At 46.8% G+C, this 19,547-nt stretch overlaps 1 protein-coding gene across 1 annotated transcript in view; it reads left to right on the top strand.

Moving 5' to 3' along the window:
* LOC127008794 (macrophage mannose receptor 1-like) overlaps window positions 1-19,547 on the top strand; it is a 46,491-nt gene that overhangs the window by 18,694 nt on the left and 8,250 nt on the right. The window contains 12 exon segments of the mRNA XM_050881194.1: window positions 469-623; window positions 8,155-8,250; window positions 8,680-8,786; window positions 9,043-9,149; window positions 10,448-10,524; window positions 11,128-11,295; window positions 12,456-12,673; window positions 14,862-14,991; window positions 15,450-15,620; window positions 17,651-17,773; window positions 18,218-18,360; window positions 19,012-19,102. Of these exon segments, the coding sequence (XP_050737151.1) occupies window positions 469-623; window positions 8,155-8,250; window positions 8,680-8,786; window positions 9,043-9,149; window positions 10,448-10,524; window positions 11,128-11,295; window positions 12,456-12,673; window positions 14,862-14,991; window positions 15,450-15,620; window positions 17,651-17,773; window positions 18,218-18,360; window positions 19,012-19,102 (1,586 nt within the window).

Here is a 19,547-nt window from a genome sequence, read left to right as displayed (position 1 = left end):
CTTTCCCCTTCTTTTTCCCTTCCCCTCCCCTCTCTTTCCTTCCTCTCCCATTCCTTTCCCTCCCTTCCCTTCCCTTCCCTTCCCCTTCTTTTTCCTTCCTCTCCCTTCCCTTCCTTTCCCCTTCCTTTTTTTCCTCTTCACGGGTTCGAGACAGTCTTCTCGTCCCTTCCTTCCTAGCCCCTTTTCTGCTTGTTATCCTTCCCAGCTTCCCTTCTTAACTTTACCTAATCTCCCTTCTCGCCATCTCTCCCTTCTTACCATTTGCCTTTCCTCTCAGCCATCCTGCCCTCCTCCCCTTCCTACCCTTCTTCCTTCTGGAGACAGTCTTCTCGTCCCTTTCTTCCTTCCCCCTTTTCTATTAGTTTCTTTTCTATCTTCTCACCTTTACCTAATCTTTCCCATCTTTCCCTTCTCACCATTTGCCTTTCCTCTCCTCCCCTTCCTACCCTTCTTTCCTTCCGTTCACAGGTACGAGACAGCCTACTTCTCGGCTCTCGTCGGGGAGCTCGGTCACAGAGTTTGGCTGGGGATGACCGCGGGCATAGCGGCGGACGGCAGTGTTACCTACACCTGGATCACGGGGGAAGACGTTGGTTACACCTTCTGGGACAGATACGAGCCAGGTGAGGCGGGAAGGCGCAGGTGTGGGAGTGGGTGAGGGAGCGAGGGACAGTGTGTAGTGAGATGAATGTGTGGATGGGCGTGAGTGAATGACTCAGCGAGGGAGGGAGGGACGGAGGGAGGGAGATGGTGAGACGCACAGTTGGATGAGAAAGAGAGGAGGAAAGTGAGGGAATGAGTGCGAATGGGAGTGAGTATGGGAGGAAGAGGGAATGAGTAAGTAAGATGAAAAGGAATGAAGAGAGGGAGTGAGAGTCAATGAATGGTAAAGAGAGGAAGGTCCCGTTCACACTGTGCCGAATCTGGGCCACGACAACCCAGCGACTTTTAGGCCCTCTTCAAACTGTGCCGACTCAGCATTCGCCGATCGTTTCCAGACTTCTTTCCTACCACGTGCGAAACTTTCTCATCATAATTTCACTACCAAGACTTCTTGTACCCTGAGTCGCTGCGTTGTCTTGGCCCAGAGTTGGCACAGTGTGGACGGGGCCTGAGGGAATGAGTTTGTGTGGGAGTGAGCAAGAGAGGAAGAGGGAATGAGTAAGTGAAAGAGAAAGGGAGGAAGTCAATGAGACATAGATGCAAATGAACGAGGGAAGAGAGGAAGGGAGGAAGTCATTGAGATAAAGATGCAAGTGAGTGAGTAAGGAAGAGAGGAAGGAAGTAAGGGAATGAATGCGAGTGGGAGTGAGTGGGTAAGGGAGGACATAAGAAGTGAGTTGGTTAGCTCGTTATTAAAGCTTTGTTATAGTGTTGAGAGAGAGAGAGAGAGAGAGAGAGAGAGAGAGAGAGAGAGAGAGAGAGAGAGAGAGAGAGAGAGAGAGAGATTTTTACATAGAAAATCAGACCACACAGACCCCATGGTCCAGACTTGGTGGTCTGTCCTTAAACCTAAGTGATTTTACATTAATCAGAAGACTCCAAAACGTTGCATTTCTACTCTAGTTGATATTAAGTTGAAGGAAGTGACGGTCGAGCTTATTTTTGAAGGAGTCAATCGTGTTACACTGGACCACTGACGATGGAAGCTTATTCCATTCTCGCACTACAACGTTGGTGAAGAAAAATTTGGTGCAGTCTGAATTTGTCTACATCTGAGTTTTACGCCATTGTTCCTCGTGCGCAAAGTGTCATCGATCATAAACAATGTTGATCTGTCTACATTCGTGAAACCATTAAGTATTTTAAAACATTCGATCAGTTTTCCTCGGAGGCGACGTTTCTCAAGAGAGAACATGTTAAGGGTAGAAAGCCTTTCTTCGTAGGATTTGTTGCGCAAGGAAGGGATCATTTTCGTTGCCCGACGCTGAACACCTTCTAATTTAGCAATATCCTTTGCATGGTGGGAGACCAAAACTGTACCGCATATTCCAAGTGGGGTCTGACTAAACTGTTGTAGAGGGAGTATTACATCTTTATTCTTGAATACAAAGTTTCTTTTAATGAAGCCCAACATTCTGTTCGCTTTATTTGCTGCATCGATGCATTGCTGTGAGAATTTGAGGTTTGACGCGATTTTGACCCCAAGTCTTTGACGCATTGAACGCTTTGAGTTTAACGCCGCGCATTTCGTATTCGAACTTCTTATTCCTCGTTCCAACTTGAAGGACCTGGCACTTGTCTACGTTAAAGGGCATCTCCCATCTATCCGACCAAGCTGAAATTTTGTGCAAATCCTCTTGGAGGCTTTGCCTGTCTTCGTCAGTGAGAACCGAGTTGCCAATCTTTGTGTCGTCTGCAAATTTACTAATGCGGTTATTGAGACCAACATCCACGTCGTTGATGTAAATAATGAAGAGCACTGGGCCAAGGACCGAGCCCTGAGGGACGCCACTAGTGACAGGCGCCCACTCTGAGTTAAATCCGTCAATCACTACTCTTTGTTGTCTGTTGCTCAACCAATTCGCGATCCATTGGTTTACTTGACCGTCAATACCTATTTGCTTTAATTTGTAAAGTAATTTATGATGCGGGACTTTATCAAACGCTTTCTGGAAATCAAGATAGACTACGTCCAGTGATTTGGTTACGTCATAAACAGTGAAGAGGTCGTTATAACAGGTTAATAGGTTTGATAGGCAGGATCTTTTGTTTCGGAAGCCATGTTGTGAGTCCCCAATCAATGAGTGGCTTTCAAGGTAATTCACAATTTTGTCTCTAATTATGCCCTCAAGTAGCTTACCTACAACCGAAGTTAGACTAATGGGCCTGTAATTACCTGGTACTTTTTGTCTCCTTTCTTGAAAATCGGTGTCACGTTAGCCTTTTTCCAATCTGAAGGGACGATGCCTTGTCGCAAGGACATATTGAATACGGTTGTGAGGGAGGAAAGTATTTCGCTCTTTGTTTCTTTCAGCAGAGTTGGATATACTTTGTCAGGTCCAGGACTTTTATTTGTTTTAAGTGAATGGAGAGCTTTAAGGACTTCATCGGTTGTTATTTCAAAATTAGGCAATGCATGCTCGAGATTTACAATAGTACTGGTGTTGGTGGTAGCGAGAGGAAGACTGTTAGTATTAAACACCGAGGAAAAGTAATTGTTTAAGAGGTTTGCAATGTGTTGGCTGTCAGTCACTAGTGCACCGTCGCTGTTTGTTAAAGGTCCAATACCACTTTTGATCGCCTTTCTGTTGTTTATGTAACTGAAGAAAGATTTCGGATTATTTTTACAGTTGGCTGCAATATTTTCTTCGTATCTACGCTTTGCCTGACCTACTAGTCATTTTACTCGTCGCCTGGCATCATTATAAAGTCTAATGTTTTCGGGCGTGCTTTGTTCTTTCTTTAACCTGTAAAACAATTTTCTCTCATTGACTGATTGTTTAATTTCGCTATTAAACCACGGTGGGCTTTTATTAGTGTTAATTCGCTTCTCGCACAAGGGGACGAATGTGTTCTGCTGAGTGAGTAATTGATTTTTAAGGCTTAGCCAGGCTTCCTCTACGTTGCCGTCATCTGATAGTTGTATTTCTGTTAGTTTTTGTCGGATTTCTACGAAGTTAGCTCTTTTGAAATTGGGCACCTTTACTTTATTTTCAGTCACTGATGATTGAGCTTTAATGTCGACGCGCACTAATTTATGATCGCAAGAACCGAGGTGTTCTCCTACCGTGACACTACTGATTAGGTTATCTTGGGTCGTTATAACAAGGTCGAGCATATTATTTTGTCGAGTTGGCTCAGAAACCATTTGGCTTAGATAATTTTCTTCTAGAAATTCGATCATTCTATGTGACTCGCCTTCTGTACCTGACAGTGTCGCCCAGTCGATATGGGGGAGGTTAAAGTCTCCTAAGATCAGTGAGTCGCTGTTATTAAGTGACTGCCTTAAGACGCTGTACATTTCAAGGTCGTCATCGAGTGATTGCCCGGGAGGTCTGTAGGTGACAGATATATTTAAGTTGACTTTTGCAATGTTTACTCGCACAAATGTTCAACGTTACTGTTTCCAGTGTTTTGTCAGTGGGTTGCAAATAGCTTTTGACATAAAGGGCGACGCCACCGCCTCTACGGTTTACACGATCTTTGTTGAAGAGTCTGTAGCCATCTATGTTGTATTCGGAACTTAAATCAATATTTGTGGTGTCGATAAATGTTTCGGTTATAGCAATTATGTCAAAATTTTCTGTTAAAGCAAGACATCTCAGTTCATCAAATTTGTTTCTTAGGCTACGCGCATTGAAACTAAGGATTTTTAAGTTATCTAGAGGCTTAGTAATAGAGGTGGTGGTACTTGCGGGATCACGGTTACGGGTTTGTTGCGATGCACGGCGTCTATTTACACGGGTGGGGTGGAGGGACGTGGCCGTGACTCGTTTTTTGTTCGGATGACACGCACTGCTTCGTTGAGGAGCCTTCCGAGTCTGGCTGCCCCGATGGGAGAAAGGTGCAATCCGTCCCTGTGAAAGAGCTCATTTTGTCCATAGAAATTGTCCCATGTGTTGAGGAACTCCACGTCAAGCTCCCTGCAAAGAGTCTGTAAGCGGTTGTTTAGGCTGAAGGCCTTACTGAAAAAGTCGCTCTCCGCCCAAGTCCGTGGTAGAACTCCTGAAATCAAAATGTTAGGGGATTTAGTCTTATACTGCTGGATGAGCCTACGGTACTTCTCCAGGAGTTCCTCAGACCGGGTCGTGGTGATGTCGTTCGTACCTGTGTGAATAACAAACAGTAAATCATTAGTAGCCTGGGGGGAGATCTCCTCAAGAGGAGCAGTTATGTCGTCGATCCCAGCACCAGGATAGCAATAGTTCCGTCTTCGACGAGGAACTCTGCCGCAGAACTCAACGACCTGCTGGCGAATCATGGAGTCACCCACCAGGAAGGTGCTCTCCTGCTCGTCCTCCTCCTCCAGAATGGCAAACCTGTTGAAGCAATGAACAGGATAAATCGCTTGTCTGGCTGGTTTGGCTCCTCCATTCACGACGGTGAAGCCATCATGGGCGGTGCCACTAGCATCCTCCCGTTGCGTGGTGTTGTCCGCTGGTGTCGACGGTACCGCTGAGGGCAAGGGGGCGGTTGGAGAAGGGTTTGGCACCACAGCAACGTTAGCCTGGATGAATTCCTGCAAGGAGGCAACAGTGCGAGAAAGCTCTATTATTTTATTCTGACCTGCTTCCATCTTCTCTTCTTGCTCCTGCAGTCTGGTCTCAGATGCTGCCTGGTGAGAGAAAGCTCTATTATTTTATTCTGGCCTTCTTCCATCTTCTCTTCCTGCTCCTGCAGTCTTGTCTCGAGATGCTGCCTGGACAGACACAGTCGACAGACAGCAGAACGCCCTGTAAAGTGAGCTGAGAAGCTACCGTTACAAGTACTGCACTTCTTAGGCGCCATCTTAGCTGAAATGAAAGAGATAAAACACAGAGTGAAGGGATTAGGAAAGGGGTGAGGTGTGAGAGGTAGTTTAGTAATGGAGGAAAAGTGAGAGAGAGGAGGAGTAGGAAGGGATGAGGTGAGTAAAGAGGGGGAAAGAGAGGTGTGTGAGAGCAAGGAGGGTTAGGAAATAGGTGAGGTGGGAGAGAGGAGGAGTAGGAAGGGATGTTAGGGGAGTAAAGAGGGGAAAGGAGGCGGTGAGTGAGGTGTGTGAGATCAAGGAGGTTAGGAAATAGGTGAGGTGGGAGAGAGGAGGAGTAGGAAGAGATGTGAGGTGAGTAAAGAGGGGAAAGAGAGGCGGTGAGTGAGGTGTGTGAGATCAAGGAGGTTAGGAAATAGGTGAGGTGGGAGAGGAGGAGTAGGAAGGGATGTGAGGTGAGTAAAGAGGGGAAAGGGAGGCGGTGAGTGAGGTGTGTGAGATCAAGGAGGTTAGGAAATAGGTGAGATGAGTGAGAGGGAGTTTGGGAAAGGAGGTAAGTGGGAGAGGAGGAGTATGAAGGGATGTGAGGTGTTGGTGGTGTGTGAGAAAAATAAAGGTTAAGAAAGTGGCGAGGTAAGGTGGGTGAAGGGATGGGTAAATATGATGTGAGGTAAGGTTAGTGAGGGGGGGAGGGCTTAGAAATATGTGGAGGTGAGGGAGGAGTAGGAAGGGCTAATCCTCTAGGGGATGAGGAGGAGCAAAGGGATGTGAGGTGAGCGAGGGTGGGGGGGCTTAGGTGAGGTGAGGAAAGGGGTGTAGGAAGTGTTAATCCTCTAGGGATTTAAAGAGGTGTAATGAGGAGGAGCAGATTGAATCCTCAGGGAATTCAAAGGGTGGGTTGTCGACACACCCAAATCACGCGTGAGACACTCGGGAACACAAAGTCACACTCGGGACACACGAAACACTCAGAAACCCAAGCACAAGCACGACTAAACACCCTCAAGTCACTCCAAAAAAACACCGGAAGTACAACAGCACACTCAAAACACTCTGAAACCCACGCAGAGCACTATAAACATCCAAATCACACGTAAAAGCACTGGAAACACAACACACTCGAAACGCAGAACACTCGAAAACAGCCAAATCACACACAGAAACACCGGAAACAAAACAGCACACTCAAAATGCTCTTAAACCCACGCAGTACACTTAGAAGCAGCCAGATCACACGCAAAAACACCGGAAACACAACACACTTGAATCACTCTGAAACCCACGCAGAACACCCGGACACAGCCAGATCACACGCAAAACACCGGAAACACAACACACTTGAATCACTCTGAAACCCACGCAGAACCCGGAAACAGCCAGATCACGCAAAAACACCGGAAACACAACGCACTTGAATCACTCTGAAACCCACGCAGAACACCCGGAAACAGCCAGATCACACGCAAAAACACCGGAAACACAACGCACTTGAATCACTCTGAAACCCACGCAGAACACCCGGAAACAGCCAGATCACACGCAAAAACACCGGAAACACAACACACTTGAATCACTCTGAAACCCACGCAGAACACCCGGAAACAGCCAGATCAACGCAAAAACACCGGAAACACACAACACACTTGAATCACTCTGAAACCCACGCAGAACACCCGGAGACAGCCAGATCACACGCAAAACACCGGAAACACAAATCACATAGGCAACAACAGGCAGAAACCAAAAGCTAACAAAAACCAATCACTTGTCGGTAAATCACATTCAACACACAAGGTCCATAAGAGAACACACAAACGCCCAAGAGCACGACGAAAACACAGGGCAAGCGATGTTGTGGGGCGCAGCAGGGTGAGGTCACGACCTTCTCTCTCAGCAGAGGTCAGGTGTGAGAGAGTGAGAGAGAGAGAGAGAGAGAGAGAGAGAGAGAGAGAGAGAGAGAGAGAGAGAGAGAGAGAGAGAGAGAGAGAGAGAGAGAGAGAGAGAGAGAGAGACTAGCACCAGCATCTCTCACTCACCCCCATGCACAATGTAACATTTCTTGCAGTGAGCGCGCGGTCATCATTAGCTTGTTTTTATAATGATACAAACGGTGACGGGGAGGAGATAAAATAAAGAAGGGGAAGGCAAGGGCGTCCCATCAGCGTAATGGTGAATTGGACGTGTGTAGAGTTCAACTAGGAAAAAGAATAAGGAAGAGGGAGGGTAAGGGAGGAAGAGAGGGAAAGACAGAGACAGAACGGTTTGGGGATATTCCTAATAATTCCTGTCAGTGAGAATGTAAATAAAAATTAGACCAAGGAGGAATGCACGGACAGGTTAACTACAGACCTCTCTACCTCGAGCTGCAGTACGTAGAAGTATGAACGCTCGGATCACAAGCCCTCCCTTCCTTTGAGTCAGTTTCAGTAACATGAGTCAACCCTAGTTCTCTACTAAGTTTCTATGAACCTCTTTTTTGGAGACAATGGCTACACTCAATACATCAAAATTCTCCGTTAGTGTCAGTTATTATTATATAGAAAGCCAACAAAAAGGAATTGTCTTAACAAAAGCGAAAAATCGTAGGATTTTGAGTTTGAAATAAGTGACTCTTGTCAGGAAGGCGGAGCTTCCAGTACGTTTGTATGACAGTCTCCTCGTCATCTATGAATTACGGTAGTACAGACAGTCACACCCAGCCATGAAGATGTTAGTTAATCTGTCTTTCTTTGCTTTCTTTGCAGACTCGTCACACGGGACCTGCGTCTCAGCCTCCGGGGACAAGAGCTTCCCCGGCCTGTGGGCTGTTAGCACCTGCTCCGACTCCTTCCAGTACGCCTGTAAGTGTTGTTGTTTATGTTTATAATATAATTGTTGTTGTTGTTGTTGTTGTTGTTGTTGTTGTTGTTGTTGTTGTTGTTGTTGTTATTGTTGTTGTTAATATTATTGCTGTTGATGTTATCTCTGGTTGTTTTTGTATTGTTGGTGATAATGTTTTTGTTATTGTGTAGTTACAGTAGTAGTTGTAGCCTGGTTCTTAATCAAGACAAAGGACATAGACACCACGACTCTACAGGCCACTTGCCCACACAGCTATTTTGGAGTGTGTCTTCAGAGTGGGACACCTTCGACGACCCGCCGGACCTGGGACGGCTAAAGGCGACGCCCACACAACCTGAAAGACACAGGAACAGACATTAACGTACACACACACACACACACACACACACACACACACACACTTGTTCCTTCACTGTTTCTCTTTTCAGGTGAGTATGAGCGCGTTGGCTACACCACCGCGCCGCCGCCCACCACCAAGCCGCCCTCCTTCTACTGCCGCTACGGGTGGGAGCACAAGGGGGAACGCTGCTACAAGGTGTGTGTGTGTGTGTGTGTGTGTGTGTGTGTGTGTGTGTGTGTGTGTGTGTGACTTTTTATTTACCTTTTCTCGTTATTTATTTACGTATTCTTGTTATTATTTCTTCTTTCCATTACCAAGTTATTGATCCTTTTATTTATTTATTGGCATCTGTTTATTACCGTCATTTTATTTATACTATTTATACTTTTACATTTACTTTACATTTACTTCACATTTATTTCCTCGTTGTCACCCTTCTCCCGCGACACAGGTGATGCAGAACGCGTCCTCCTGGGGTGACGGGGAGGCCAGATGTGAGCTCTTCGGGGCGCACCTGGCCAGCGTGGGGAGCGACATAGAGCAGCAGGTGTTACTGAAGTGAGTACTGCTTACCTGTCTGGCGGGTCACTTTCTTTTGTAACCATAGCTTACTCACCTTAACATAACGACATATTGCCAGTCATGTACTCATATTTTATTTAGACGTTTAATTAAGTCCCCCATCACATCCTCTACTTGTTTTAAACGCGTGCTACCAGATTATTAAATTTCCTTTCAATATACGGATCATTAAGACTTTGGAGAGGCAGTATTGGGCTCTCGTTTTCCTTAAACAATTGCTCTTTATTCCTGTATTTCCATTCCTTTTCTTTTTTTTTCTTATTGTCGATATTTATTTCCATCTGTTTTTTTTTCTTTCCTTCTTGCATAATTTTCTCGTGTTTCCAATTATTCAGCCGTACCTGTTTTTTTTTATTTATGTAAAGCAACTATTTTTCATCCACGCACATGAACTGCCATCACTCAGAATTTTTGCAGGGGCTAAACGTTCCTCGAGTTTTACATGTAGAGGGTTGTATGGCCTTCCAGTCCAATGGTGTATCAGGTTAATGGTCTAATAGATTGCTTGAATAATAATGCAATGGGCACATTGTCTGAATAAGGATTGACCCCATGATTTAAAAGTCTAATGGTCTGATGGTGTAGTAAACCGATGGCCAAGTGGGTTAATGGGCCATAGATTTTATTGAATTCTAACTGCTGAATGGTCTTACGAGGGTGAGGTCTGACTGACTAGTCGTTTAGTGCTTGAATGGTCCGTTCAGGTAATTAACTAATGGGCTAATAGTCGGTTGAGTAATGGTCTAAAGGACTGATGAACTGTTGACGTAATTATATACCGGGTTGATGGTCCATTAGGGTAATAGTGTGAGATACTGGCCTAATTTAATGAATTAATGATCTATGTAAGGAAGGTTTCAATGGTTACTGAGATTAACTATTATGCTAATGGTCTTTTAAGGCTATGAGATATTGAAGCAATGGTCTGTTAAAGTGATGAAGTAATAGGCCCATGGTTATGTGCTAATGAGCTAATGGCCCACTGATATAATGAACTAATGAAAAATGGCCTTTTAAGGCAATGCTTTAATGGATAAATGGTTTATTATGGTATTGGACTATTGAACCAACAGGTCTTTTTAGGTAATGGTCTAATAGGCTGATTAGCTAATGGCATAATGGTCTGCCAGGCTGATCTGATGAGCTAATAATCTAAAAGGATAATAATCTGAGGGCCTGTGTGTAAAAAGCTAATAGTCTCATGCCCTAAGCCTAAGGCCTAATGGTCTGACGAGCTAATGCTCGTAATTGCTAATGGTCTGGTGGTGTTGCAGCTTGCCGGGCATGGAGGAGGCGGCGAGCCAGTACGGCAACGTGTGGGTGGGCCTCATGATGACCTCCCAGGAGACAGGTGAGTAAATGAGGCAGGTGGTCCAGGTGAGGCAGGCACGGGGGCGGGCGGAAGGGTTGAGGTGTTGGCACTGTTTGTTTTGGGCTTTTTGCATTACTTGAACTCTTTCAGGAGAGGAGGACCAACTACCAACACGCCCCCCTAACAGAACTTGACGCTCCGTTCACATACGAACTTTCTTCTGTACGAAAGAAGCACTTACTTTTTTCCCCTTGAGCTGCTTCCTTTACTATAATTATATAAACAATGTCCTTCGTGGAGGGGAATAGTGCTCTCTCTCTCTCTCTCTCTCTCTCTCTCTCTCTCTCAAAACAAACAGGTCCTGACCAGAGTCTTCCCTCACTAAAGGTCACAATTGGAAAAGGTCATCAGGTGGTGTGTCAGATGGCAGAGACTCAGATACATGACAAGTGGAGATTGGCAACAAGTGAACAGACTCGAATGAAAGATAGGTGAAGACGGACGGGTAGGTATGTCTGCCCCTTGACATGCCCCATACCACTTAATACACCACAAAAGTAAGGTGCTCCTAAAAACTAATCTGAGGTGTGAACATGAACTCGACCCTAAAGATGGACACTAATGACTTTCCTCTCCCTCAAGGCTACGAGTGGACGGACGGCTCGCCCTCAGACTACTTGAACTGGGCGGAGGGTCAGCCCAATAGTCACGAGGGACGCGAGGCCTGTGGATCGGCCGACGCCACGACGCTCAAGCTGTCCGACAGTGTGTGCCTCACCCACCTGCCCTTCATCTGTGAGGCGCCCATCGGTGAGTGTGACGCCGAGCTTTGTGGGGGAGAGTGACGGTGAGCTTTGCGAGTGTGAGCTGAATGGGCGATGATTGCCACTCGTGAATCAATTCAGATTAGTGTTTGAAAAAATGTTGGAAAAATGAAAAGATTACCAGCATACTTTACCTCAAGAGAATGAAGTTTGTTTTTGATACTTGTGCCTATGTCTGTAGCCTTGTCTTTCTACACAAGGCAAACTGAGCAGCGGTGTTACTTAATTATTTTTAACAACTTCCCCCACACAGGAGCAGTGCTGGCGGGGTTTTTCTTGTTTTTGTGTTGTTTGTCTTTGCCCTTGAGCTGCTTCCTTTACTGGAAAAAAAAACTGTCACCCCTGCACTCCCTCCCCCTTACCGCCACCCTTCCAGTCAACACACGCGCGATCCATGTGATCTAGTCGACAAAGCGGCCACAAGTTCTTTGGTTTTTGGCCTTATTGTTTTTTCTTTTTTTTGTACATTTTCCTCGTGAGGCGCCAGTGTCGTGAAGGGTATTTCCACTTCTCGAAACACGCGGGAGATTGATCTATTCGGGCAAATAAATCTTTCACCAACATTCCGCCCGTTACTCGAACCCCGGCCTCTGAAACGGGAGGTGGAGCATCGAGCCAAGGGTTTCCTGTCTCTTGAAGGCCGCTTTCGAGTCTTTCTATGCGGCGGGTCATTGCATTTTGATAAGCAACTTTTTTCTAATTATTAGTGGCTTCGTTCTTGTGTGAATATTCAAGTGCTGTTTTGATTTCTTTCGCCTTTTTCTCCATTTTCTTTTCTCTTTTATCCCTACCTCTATATTTTCTTCTTTCAGTGTGCTTCTTTTCATTTCCCTTTATTCTTTTTTTTTTCCTCTTCTCAATTCTCTTTCAGTTCTTCCTCTTCTCATTTTCTTTCTTTCTTCCTTCTCTCTCTCTCTCTCTCTCTCTCTCTCTCTCTCTCTCTAGATCTCCACTCAGCATCTCTCTCTCTCTCACCAAAGCTCTCTCTCTCTCTCTCTATCTCTCTCTCTCTCTCTCTCTCTCTCACCCCCCCCCCCCCCCCACACACACACACAACATCCACACATCCATCAAACAACCAACAACCTTTCCTAAGTCCAAATCTTTATCCCACACAACCCTCACAGCTTATCCGCCCTCCCTCAGGCGCTATGCTGACCACCGCCACCGTGCCCACCAAGCCACCGATCCACAAGTGCTCGGACGACGACACCTGGTACCTCTACAACGGGCACTGCTACAAGTTCATCTCCACCGTGGACGAGCCGGGCCAGACGTGGTATGGGGCTCTGGCTGTGCCGGGAAGATGGAGGGAGCTGGCGTCCATTCTTACCGAGGACGAGAATTACTGGATTGAGTCTATGGTGAGGAGACGGTTGTAGGGGAGTTTATAAGACACACAGTCGGTCAGTTTACAAATGTGGCGAAGCTAAAGTATGATAAATGAGGGGCCCAGGTGGGGAGGGGAACTGGCGTCCACTATTTCCAACGAGAACTACTGGATTGAGTCTATGGTGAGGAGACGGTTGTAGGGGAGCTATACTACACACAGTCGGTCAGTTTACAGATGTGCGAAAGTATAATAAATGAGGAGCACAGGTGGGGAGGGGAACTGGCGTCCACTCTTTCCAACGAGAACTACTGGATTGAGTCTGGTGAGGAGGGGCTTGTAGGGGAGTTTTACCTGACACAGTCACATAGTTTGGATAGGTATTAGATTACAAAATTAATATGATTAAGTTTAAATTGTAACATGTGAGTATTGTGTGTTTCTTTTGTTTTGTTTTTAGGTTTGGTTTGGTTTGTTAGTATTTGCCTTTACTTTTCCTCGAGGTGTAGTTGTTTTAAGGGAACTAAAAGCTGGGATCGTCACATTTTGTTCTGTATTGGAAATGTTTGTGATTTTTTTATGAATCTATTTAATAATTTGTCTGTCATTTGCTTATTCTTTTTTTTTTTTTTTTTTTATCTCAGAGCTGGTCATTTGGTCTATCATTTTTTACTTATTCTGTTAAAGAATTACCTATCATTTATAGTGTAAACGAGTGTTTGTGTAATTGCATCTTTGCATTCATAATGGTATAATATCTTGTTTTAAGAGAAAATATGAACTTTGTTATTTTCATTATTTATTTTTCCGTGGAAATATATAAACTTGCGGGGCTTCTCTGTTTCGGTGCCAGGCAGAGGGCGGTGCACCAGCTGTTTGTGTGTTTTGTTTCGGTGCCAGGCAGAGGGCGGTGCACCAGCTGTTTGTGTGTTTTGTTTCGGTGCCAGGCAGAGGGCGGTGCACCAGCTGTTTGTGTGTTTTGTTTCGGTGCCAGGCAGAGAGCGGTGCACCAGCTGTTTGTGTGTTTTGTTTCGGTGCCAGGCAGAGGGCGGTGCACCAGCTGTTTGTGTGTTTTGTTTCGGTGCCAGGCAGAGAGCGGTGCACCAGCTGTTTGTGTGTTTTGTTTCGGTGCCAGGCAGAGGGCGGTGCACCAGCTGTTTGTGTGTTTTGTTTCGGTGCCAGGCAGAGGGCGGTGCACCAGCTGTTTGTGTGTTTTGTTTCGGTGCCAGGCAGAGGGCGGTGCACCAGCTGTTTGTGTGTTTTGTTTCGGTGCCAGGCAGAGAGCGGTGCACCAGCTGTTTGTGTGTTTTGTTTCGGTGCCAGGCAGAGAGCGGTGCACCAGCTGTTTGTGTGTTTTGTTTCGGTGCCAGGCAGAGGGCGGTGCACCAGCTGTTTGTGTGTTTTGTTTCGGTGCCAGGCAGAGAGCGGTGCACCAGCTGTTTGTGTGTTTTGTTTCGGTGCCAGGCAGAGTGCGGTGCACCAGCTGTTTGGGTGTTTTTGTTAGGTGCCAGGCAGAGAGCGGTGCACCAGCTGTTTGTGTGTTTTATTTCGGTGCCAGGCAGAGGGCGGTGCACCAGCTGTTTGTGTGTTTTGTTTCGGTGCCAGGAGGCAGAGAGCGGTGCACCAGCTGTTTGTGTGTTTTGTTTCGGTGCCAGGCAGAGAGCGGTGCACCAGCTGTTTGTGTGTTTTGTTTCGGTGCCAGGCAGAGAGCGGTGCACCAGCTGTTTGTGTGTTTTGTTTCGGTGCCAGGCAGAGGGCGGTGCACCAGCTGTTTGTGTGTTTTGTTTCGGTGCCAGGCAGAGAGCGGTGCACCAGCTGTTTGTGTGTTTTGTTTGTACATTCACTCATTTATTCATACACTCATTCATTCACTTTTTTCCGCTATTCTTTCTTACGCTCTTTTTTCCGATCTCTTTAGTTTCGTTTATTCATTTTCATCTGTATCTCTTGCCCTTATTTTTTTTCTTTCATCATGTCTCTGTCTTTGATTTTGGTTCCCTCCCCCTCATTCTTTCCAGCCAGTACTCTGTCCTTCTTTTCTTCCTTCCTTCCTGCATTCATTCATTCCTTTCACCCTCCCTTCCTCCTTCTCTTCCTCCATCATTTAAGCAACATCGTCCTTCTCTCCCCGATTCCTTAGTTTTGTTTTTCTATCCTTCATTCCTCATGCACGTATCAGTCAGCTCCTTCACTCTCTCCTTCACAAATCCATGTACTTCCAGATCTACGAACAGGCGGGGTTGGTGATGTGGACAGGAGGGCGGGCGAAGCTGGGCACGGGCTATGAGTGGCTGGACGGTGAACCCTTCGTCTACGATAACTGGGCCTTGGGCGAGCCGAACAACGTGAATGGTAAGGCCTGGTGACGAGGCTGGTGCAGAGGGGGTGGAAGGGATCAGTGTGAGGGACGGACGGAGCGAGGGAGAGAGGAAGACAGAGAATAACCTACACATTTTCTCCCTATTTTACTTTTTCTCTCTCTCTCTCTCTCTCTCTCTCTCTCTCTCTCTCTCTCTCTCTCTCTCTCTCTCTCTCTCTCTCTCTCTCTCTCTCTCTCTCTCTCTCTCTCTCTCTCTCTCTCTCTCTCTCTCTCTCTCTCTCTCTCTCTCTCTCTCTCTCTCTCTCTCTCTCTCTCTCTCTCTCTCTCTCTCTCTCTCTCTCTCTCTCTCTCTCTCTCTCTCTCTCTCTCTCCTCTCTTTTCCTCTCCTCTCCTCTCCTCTCCTCCATCTAACACTAAATGAAAACCCTGTTCCTCTCTTTCCTCCTCCCCCACGTCACCCTCTCTCTCTCTCTCTCTCTCTCTCCCACAGACCAGGAGGACTGCATCTGCATGTACACCAACAACTACGGCTACTGGAACGACCAGAACTGTGGCCACACCTCGGGTCGTATCTGCAAACGGCCCCAAGGCGTGACCCATCCGCCGCCCCAGACAACCAAGGCCCCTGACGGTCACTGCCCCGAAGGCTGGATACACACAGGTGACTATCCGGGCTCCGGGGCACCTGAGGGACCTGGGGGGATGGGAAAAGGGTTCACTTAGCGCCTGTTGCCGCCCGTGATTCCTCTGTTTAGAGAAATGGTTTGTGATGTTCTATTTCCTGTAATGGTGAAGTACGTAGATTCTACTGGCCACGTCTGGTAAATAAGAGGTATGGAAAAGGGGTTAGATTTTCTAGCTATTGTAAGTGTATCTATTGACGTATCTCCCTTGTATAGCCGTAGAGGTAAACGTGGGAGCATACGCCACAGCTGCGCTTGGCGGCGGTGCTCATCTCCGTCCCGGTGTTCCTTTGAGTCTGTGTTGGGAGAGAAGCCTAACCAGACACAGGACCAGTGGGTCACCACAGTTTACCTTCCCCAGGTTTCCCGGGTATACACATTTATCGACCAGCCCGAAAGGAAGGATGAACAGCTGGGTGGGCTGCCCGCCGACTGCCCAGGCCGGGATTCGAATCCAGGCCCGCAGATACGTAGCCAGGGACGCTAACCACTGCACCGCGGCATCAGATTGATCAGTTCATCTATTCACTCGCTCTCCTCCCAAACATGCACCAAATGTATCTACCACTCCACTTGTACCTTCCCCAAACACTCATCACTCCATGTATTCATCTGTTCGCTCATCCCAGAACAGATGTACACATTTATCTTCTACTCCACTATGATCGATCTTCTTTCCTGAAACATGCACCAAATGATCTTTCCACCTGTCCTCCACTTGCATTACTTCTCGGTCTACCTGTCCATCCTTTTCCATTCTTATCCCCCTCACAGATGCTTGTTATAAGTTTTCGGTGGATATTTATGTTGATACGTGTTAAGTTTGTTAATGGTATTCAGGCTCACACTGTTACCTCTCTGTCAGGACCGGAGTCACCGTTGCCTGCTTCACAAGTTGATTGAATTGGCAAGATAACAAAATAGGCCTTATCATAAGTTGTGAGTAGGAGTGATGTAAATATGGCCGAGCGGATTGCCTTAATTCACTTCTGAGTTTTTTTCTCTCTCTCACTGGTACATAAAGCGTGTGCGTTTTTTTTTGTTAAACTATATTTACACTCTTAAAGTTAGTTACAGTATGTGAGGAGTCGCACTTGAACGAGCCGCACCCAGAGCGGAGGCGCACCTGTCTCGATGCCTCGCCCCTGTTCTCTCTTCTGCTTGCTGCATGCTTCTGGTGCTGCCCGCTGGTTGCATCTGCATCGCTGTTCGCCGGAAGTTTCAGTCTTCCGGTGTCTACGATGCAGATTCTAGTGTCATGCCACTCTCTCACTCAGCTACCTTTCATAAAACATCCGGTGGCATGATCCTGAGCCGTGTTTCGACACATAAATTCCTACATTAATATGTACAAGATATTATATACATTAGTGCCTTACATGCTTTCCTCGTATGAAGTATGCATATCGTGCTGGGCGGGGCTCCACACACACAGCACTGCTCGGCAGGGTGGAATCAAAGGATCTTCGTCTCATTAACTCACCTCCTCTTACTAGCAGTCTTCTACCTTCTAAATATCGTCGACATGTTGCATCTCTTTCTATCTTCTATCGATATGTTCATGCTGACTGCTCTTGTGAACGTGTTAACTGCATGCCTCCCCCCTCCCGCTGCCTGCTACACACGACTCTATTCTTGCTCAAACCTATTCTGTCCAAACCCCTTATGCAAGAGTTAACCAGCATCTTCATTCTTTTGTCTCTTCCGCTAGTAAACTCTGGAACAGCCTTCCTTAGTTTGTATTTCCTCCTGCCTACGACGTGAACTCACTCACGAAGAGAGTATCAGACACCTCTCCACCAGAAAGTGGACTCTTTTTTTTGGCCCCTCGTCCATTCTGCTTTGTTCGGAGCAGCTTCTAGCGGGCTTTTGTTGTTGTTGTTATTGTTGTTTTGCTTTTGTCCTTGAGCTGCCTCCCATGTTTAAAAAAAATCCACATTCCCAATCTATTTTTGTACTTAATTCATCTGTGAACCTAATCCAAGCAACCCTTGATGGTCCCGGGCAGGCACCAAATGTGTGTACTTCATCATGGATCGGATGAACTTCACCACGGCAAGACAGGTGTGCCAGAAGTTGAGCAAGGACAACCAGCTGGACCTGGCCAGCATCCACTCCGTCGGCGAGCAAGGTGTGTAGACAGCCAAAGAAAACGGGGGTTGTTTCTTCCTTCGACTGGCAAAGAAAATGGGTGCTGTTTTCTGAGACGGTCAGAGCTATGAAGTGTTCAGAGAGAAATGGAGGCCAAAGTGATGGGTATACTATGGGGAGATAAAGGCGTGCACCGGTTATCCGTGAACAGACAAAAGATGAAAGCATTCTAGTGACGTTAACAAAATGGGTTTTGACAAGCCTTATCACGCTTAGAGGTGATAGCAGATGAACAACAAAAAATAAAGACGAGACAGAACATTGTAGAAGACAAGGAACCTGGTGGAGAGGAAATTAAAACATCTCCCAGAGCGGGATACGGTATAAACTCTCTCTCTCTCTCTCTCTCTCTCTCTCTCTCTCTCTCTCTCTCTCTCTCTCTCTCTCTCTCCTCCCCCCCACGCTGACGCCTGTGTCGTTTCAGCGTACCTGACGGCGGCGATGGTGACCCTGGACCAACACTTGTGGATCGGGATGCGCTACGAGTCTGGCTTCGTGTGGGTGGACCAGACGAGGGTCAGCTACACCAACTGGGGACCCAACGAACCCAACGGCGGCCAGGGCGTGGTGAGAAGACAAGACGCAGGGGTGGCGCGGGTGTTTTTTTTCTTCTTTCTTTTGCGTGTGTGTGTGTTTGTGCTGCCTGCAGCGCCGGTAGGCTCTTTTGAAGGGTCTCCTGGACGGCCCCAGCCCATTAGTGGCGCAGGCGAATTTTATTTTTAGTGGCTGCCGTGATGTATGACTCTTGCTTGGCCCATGCTGCCCCTCGGTGCTCCACATCAACCAAGTCGCTAAAGTTTGGGTTGATTGAAGATCGGGCAGCATGTGGTTAATCTTCCGCCACTCCGCGATGATTTAAAAAATAATTTTATTTTGGTGGGACTCGAACCTAGGTCCACGGGCTGACCACACCCTCACGCCGACCACTCGGCTACCGCCTCCTTGAGGAGGGAGTGTAAAACAATTAGGATGATGGAGAATGTTATGAAAGGCGGCGAATCATGTAATCTCTCCTCTAGACTGAAGTGTGAGAATACTGATGAGGTTTGGTAAAGGAGCAGCAAAGTTTCCTTTAAATCACGAGTGTTCTGCTTCGAGTGGCCAGGCAACAGTAGCATGGTGGTAGTGAGTTATAGTGATAGTTAAACTATAGTTGTAGTTATAGTGATGAAGAGGCGGCGATGAATCCTTACCATTATGTCTGTCTGTGTGCCTCAGGAGGAGTGCGTCGAGGTGAGCTCCGAGACGGGCAGGTGGAACGACATCAGCTGCTCCGACGAGTTTGGCGCCATTTGTATGATGACTCAAGGTGGGTGACGCCCTGGCTGCCTCCTCTGGTCCTCCTTTCTCTTCGCCTCCTTTGCCTTACCTTCATGCCCCTTTTCTTTCCTTCAAACGTTCCTTCCAATACCTTCATGCCCCTTTTCTTTCCTTCAAACGTTCCCTCCAATACCTTCATGCCCTTTTCTTTCCTTCAAACGTTCCTTCCAATACCTTCATGCCCTTTTCTTTCCTTCAAACGTTCCCTCCAATACCTTCATGCCCTTTTCTTTCCTTCAAACGTTCCTTCCAATACCTTCATGCCCTTTTCTTTCCTTCAAACGTTCCTTCCAATACCTTCATGCCCCTTTTCTTTCCTTCAAACGTTCCCTCCAATACCTTCATGCCCCTTTTCTTTCCTTCAAACGTTCCTTCCAATACCTTCATGCCCTTTTCTTTCCTTCAAACGTTCCATCCAATACCTTCATGCCCTT

The sequence above is a fragment of the Eriocheir sinensis genome, chromosome 38, assembly GCF_024679095.1.
Source record: "Eriocheir sinensis breed Jianghai 21 chromosome 38, ASM2467909v1, whole genome shotgun sequence".
NCBI lineage: Eukaryota > Metazoa > Arthropoda > Malacostraca > Decapoda > Varunidae > Eriocheir > Eriocheir sinensis.
Note: the sequence above shows the minus strand (reverse complement) of the source record. Positions and strands in the feature narration are given on the sequence as shown.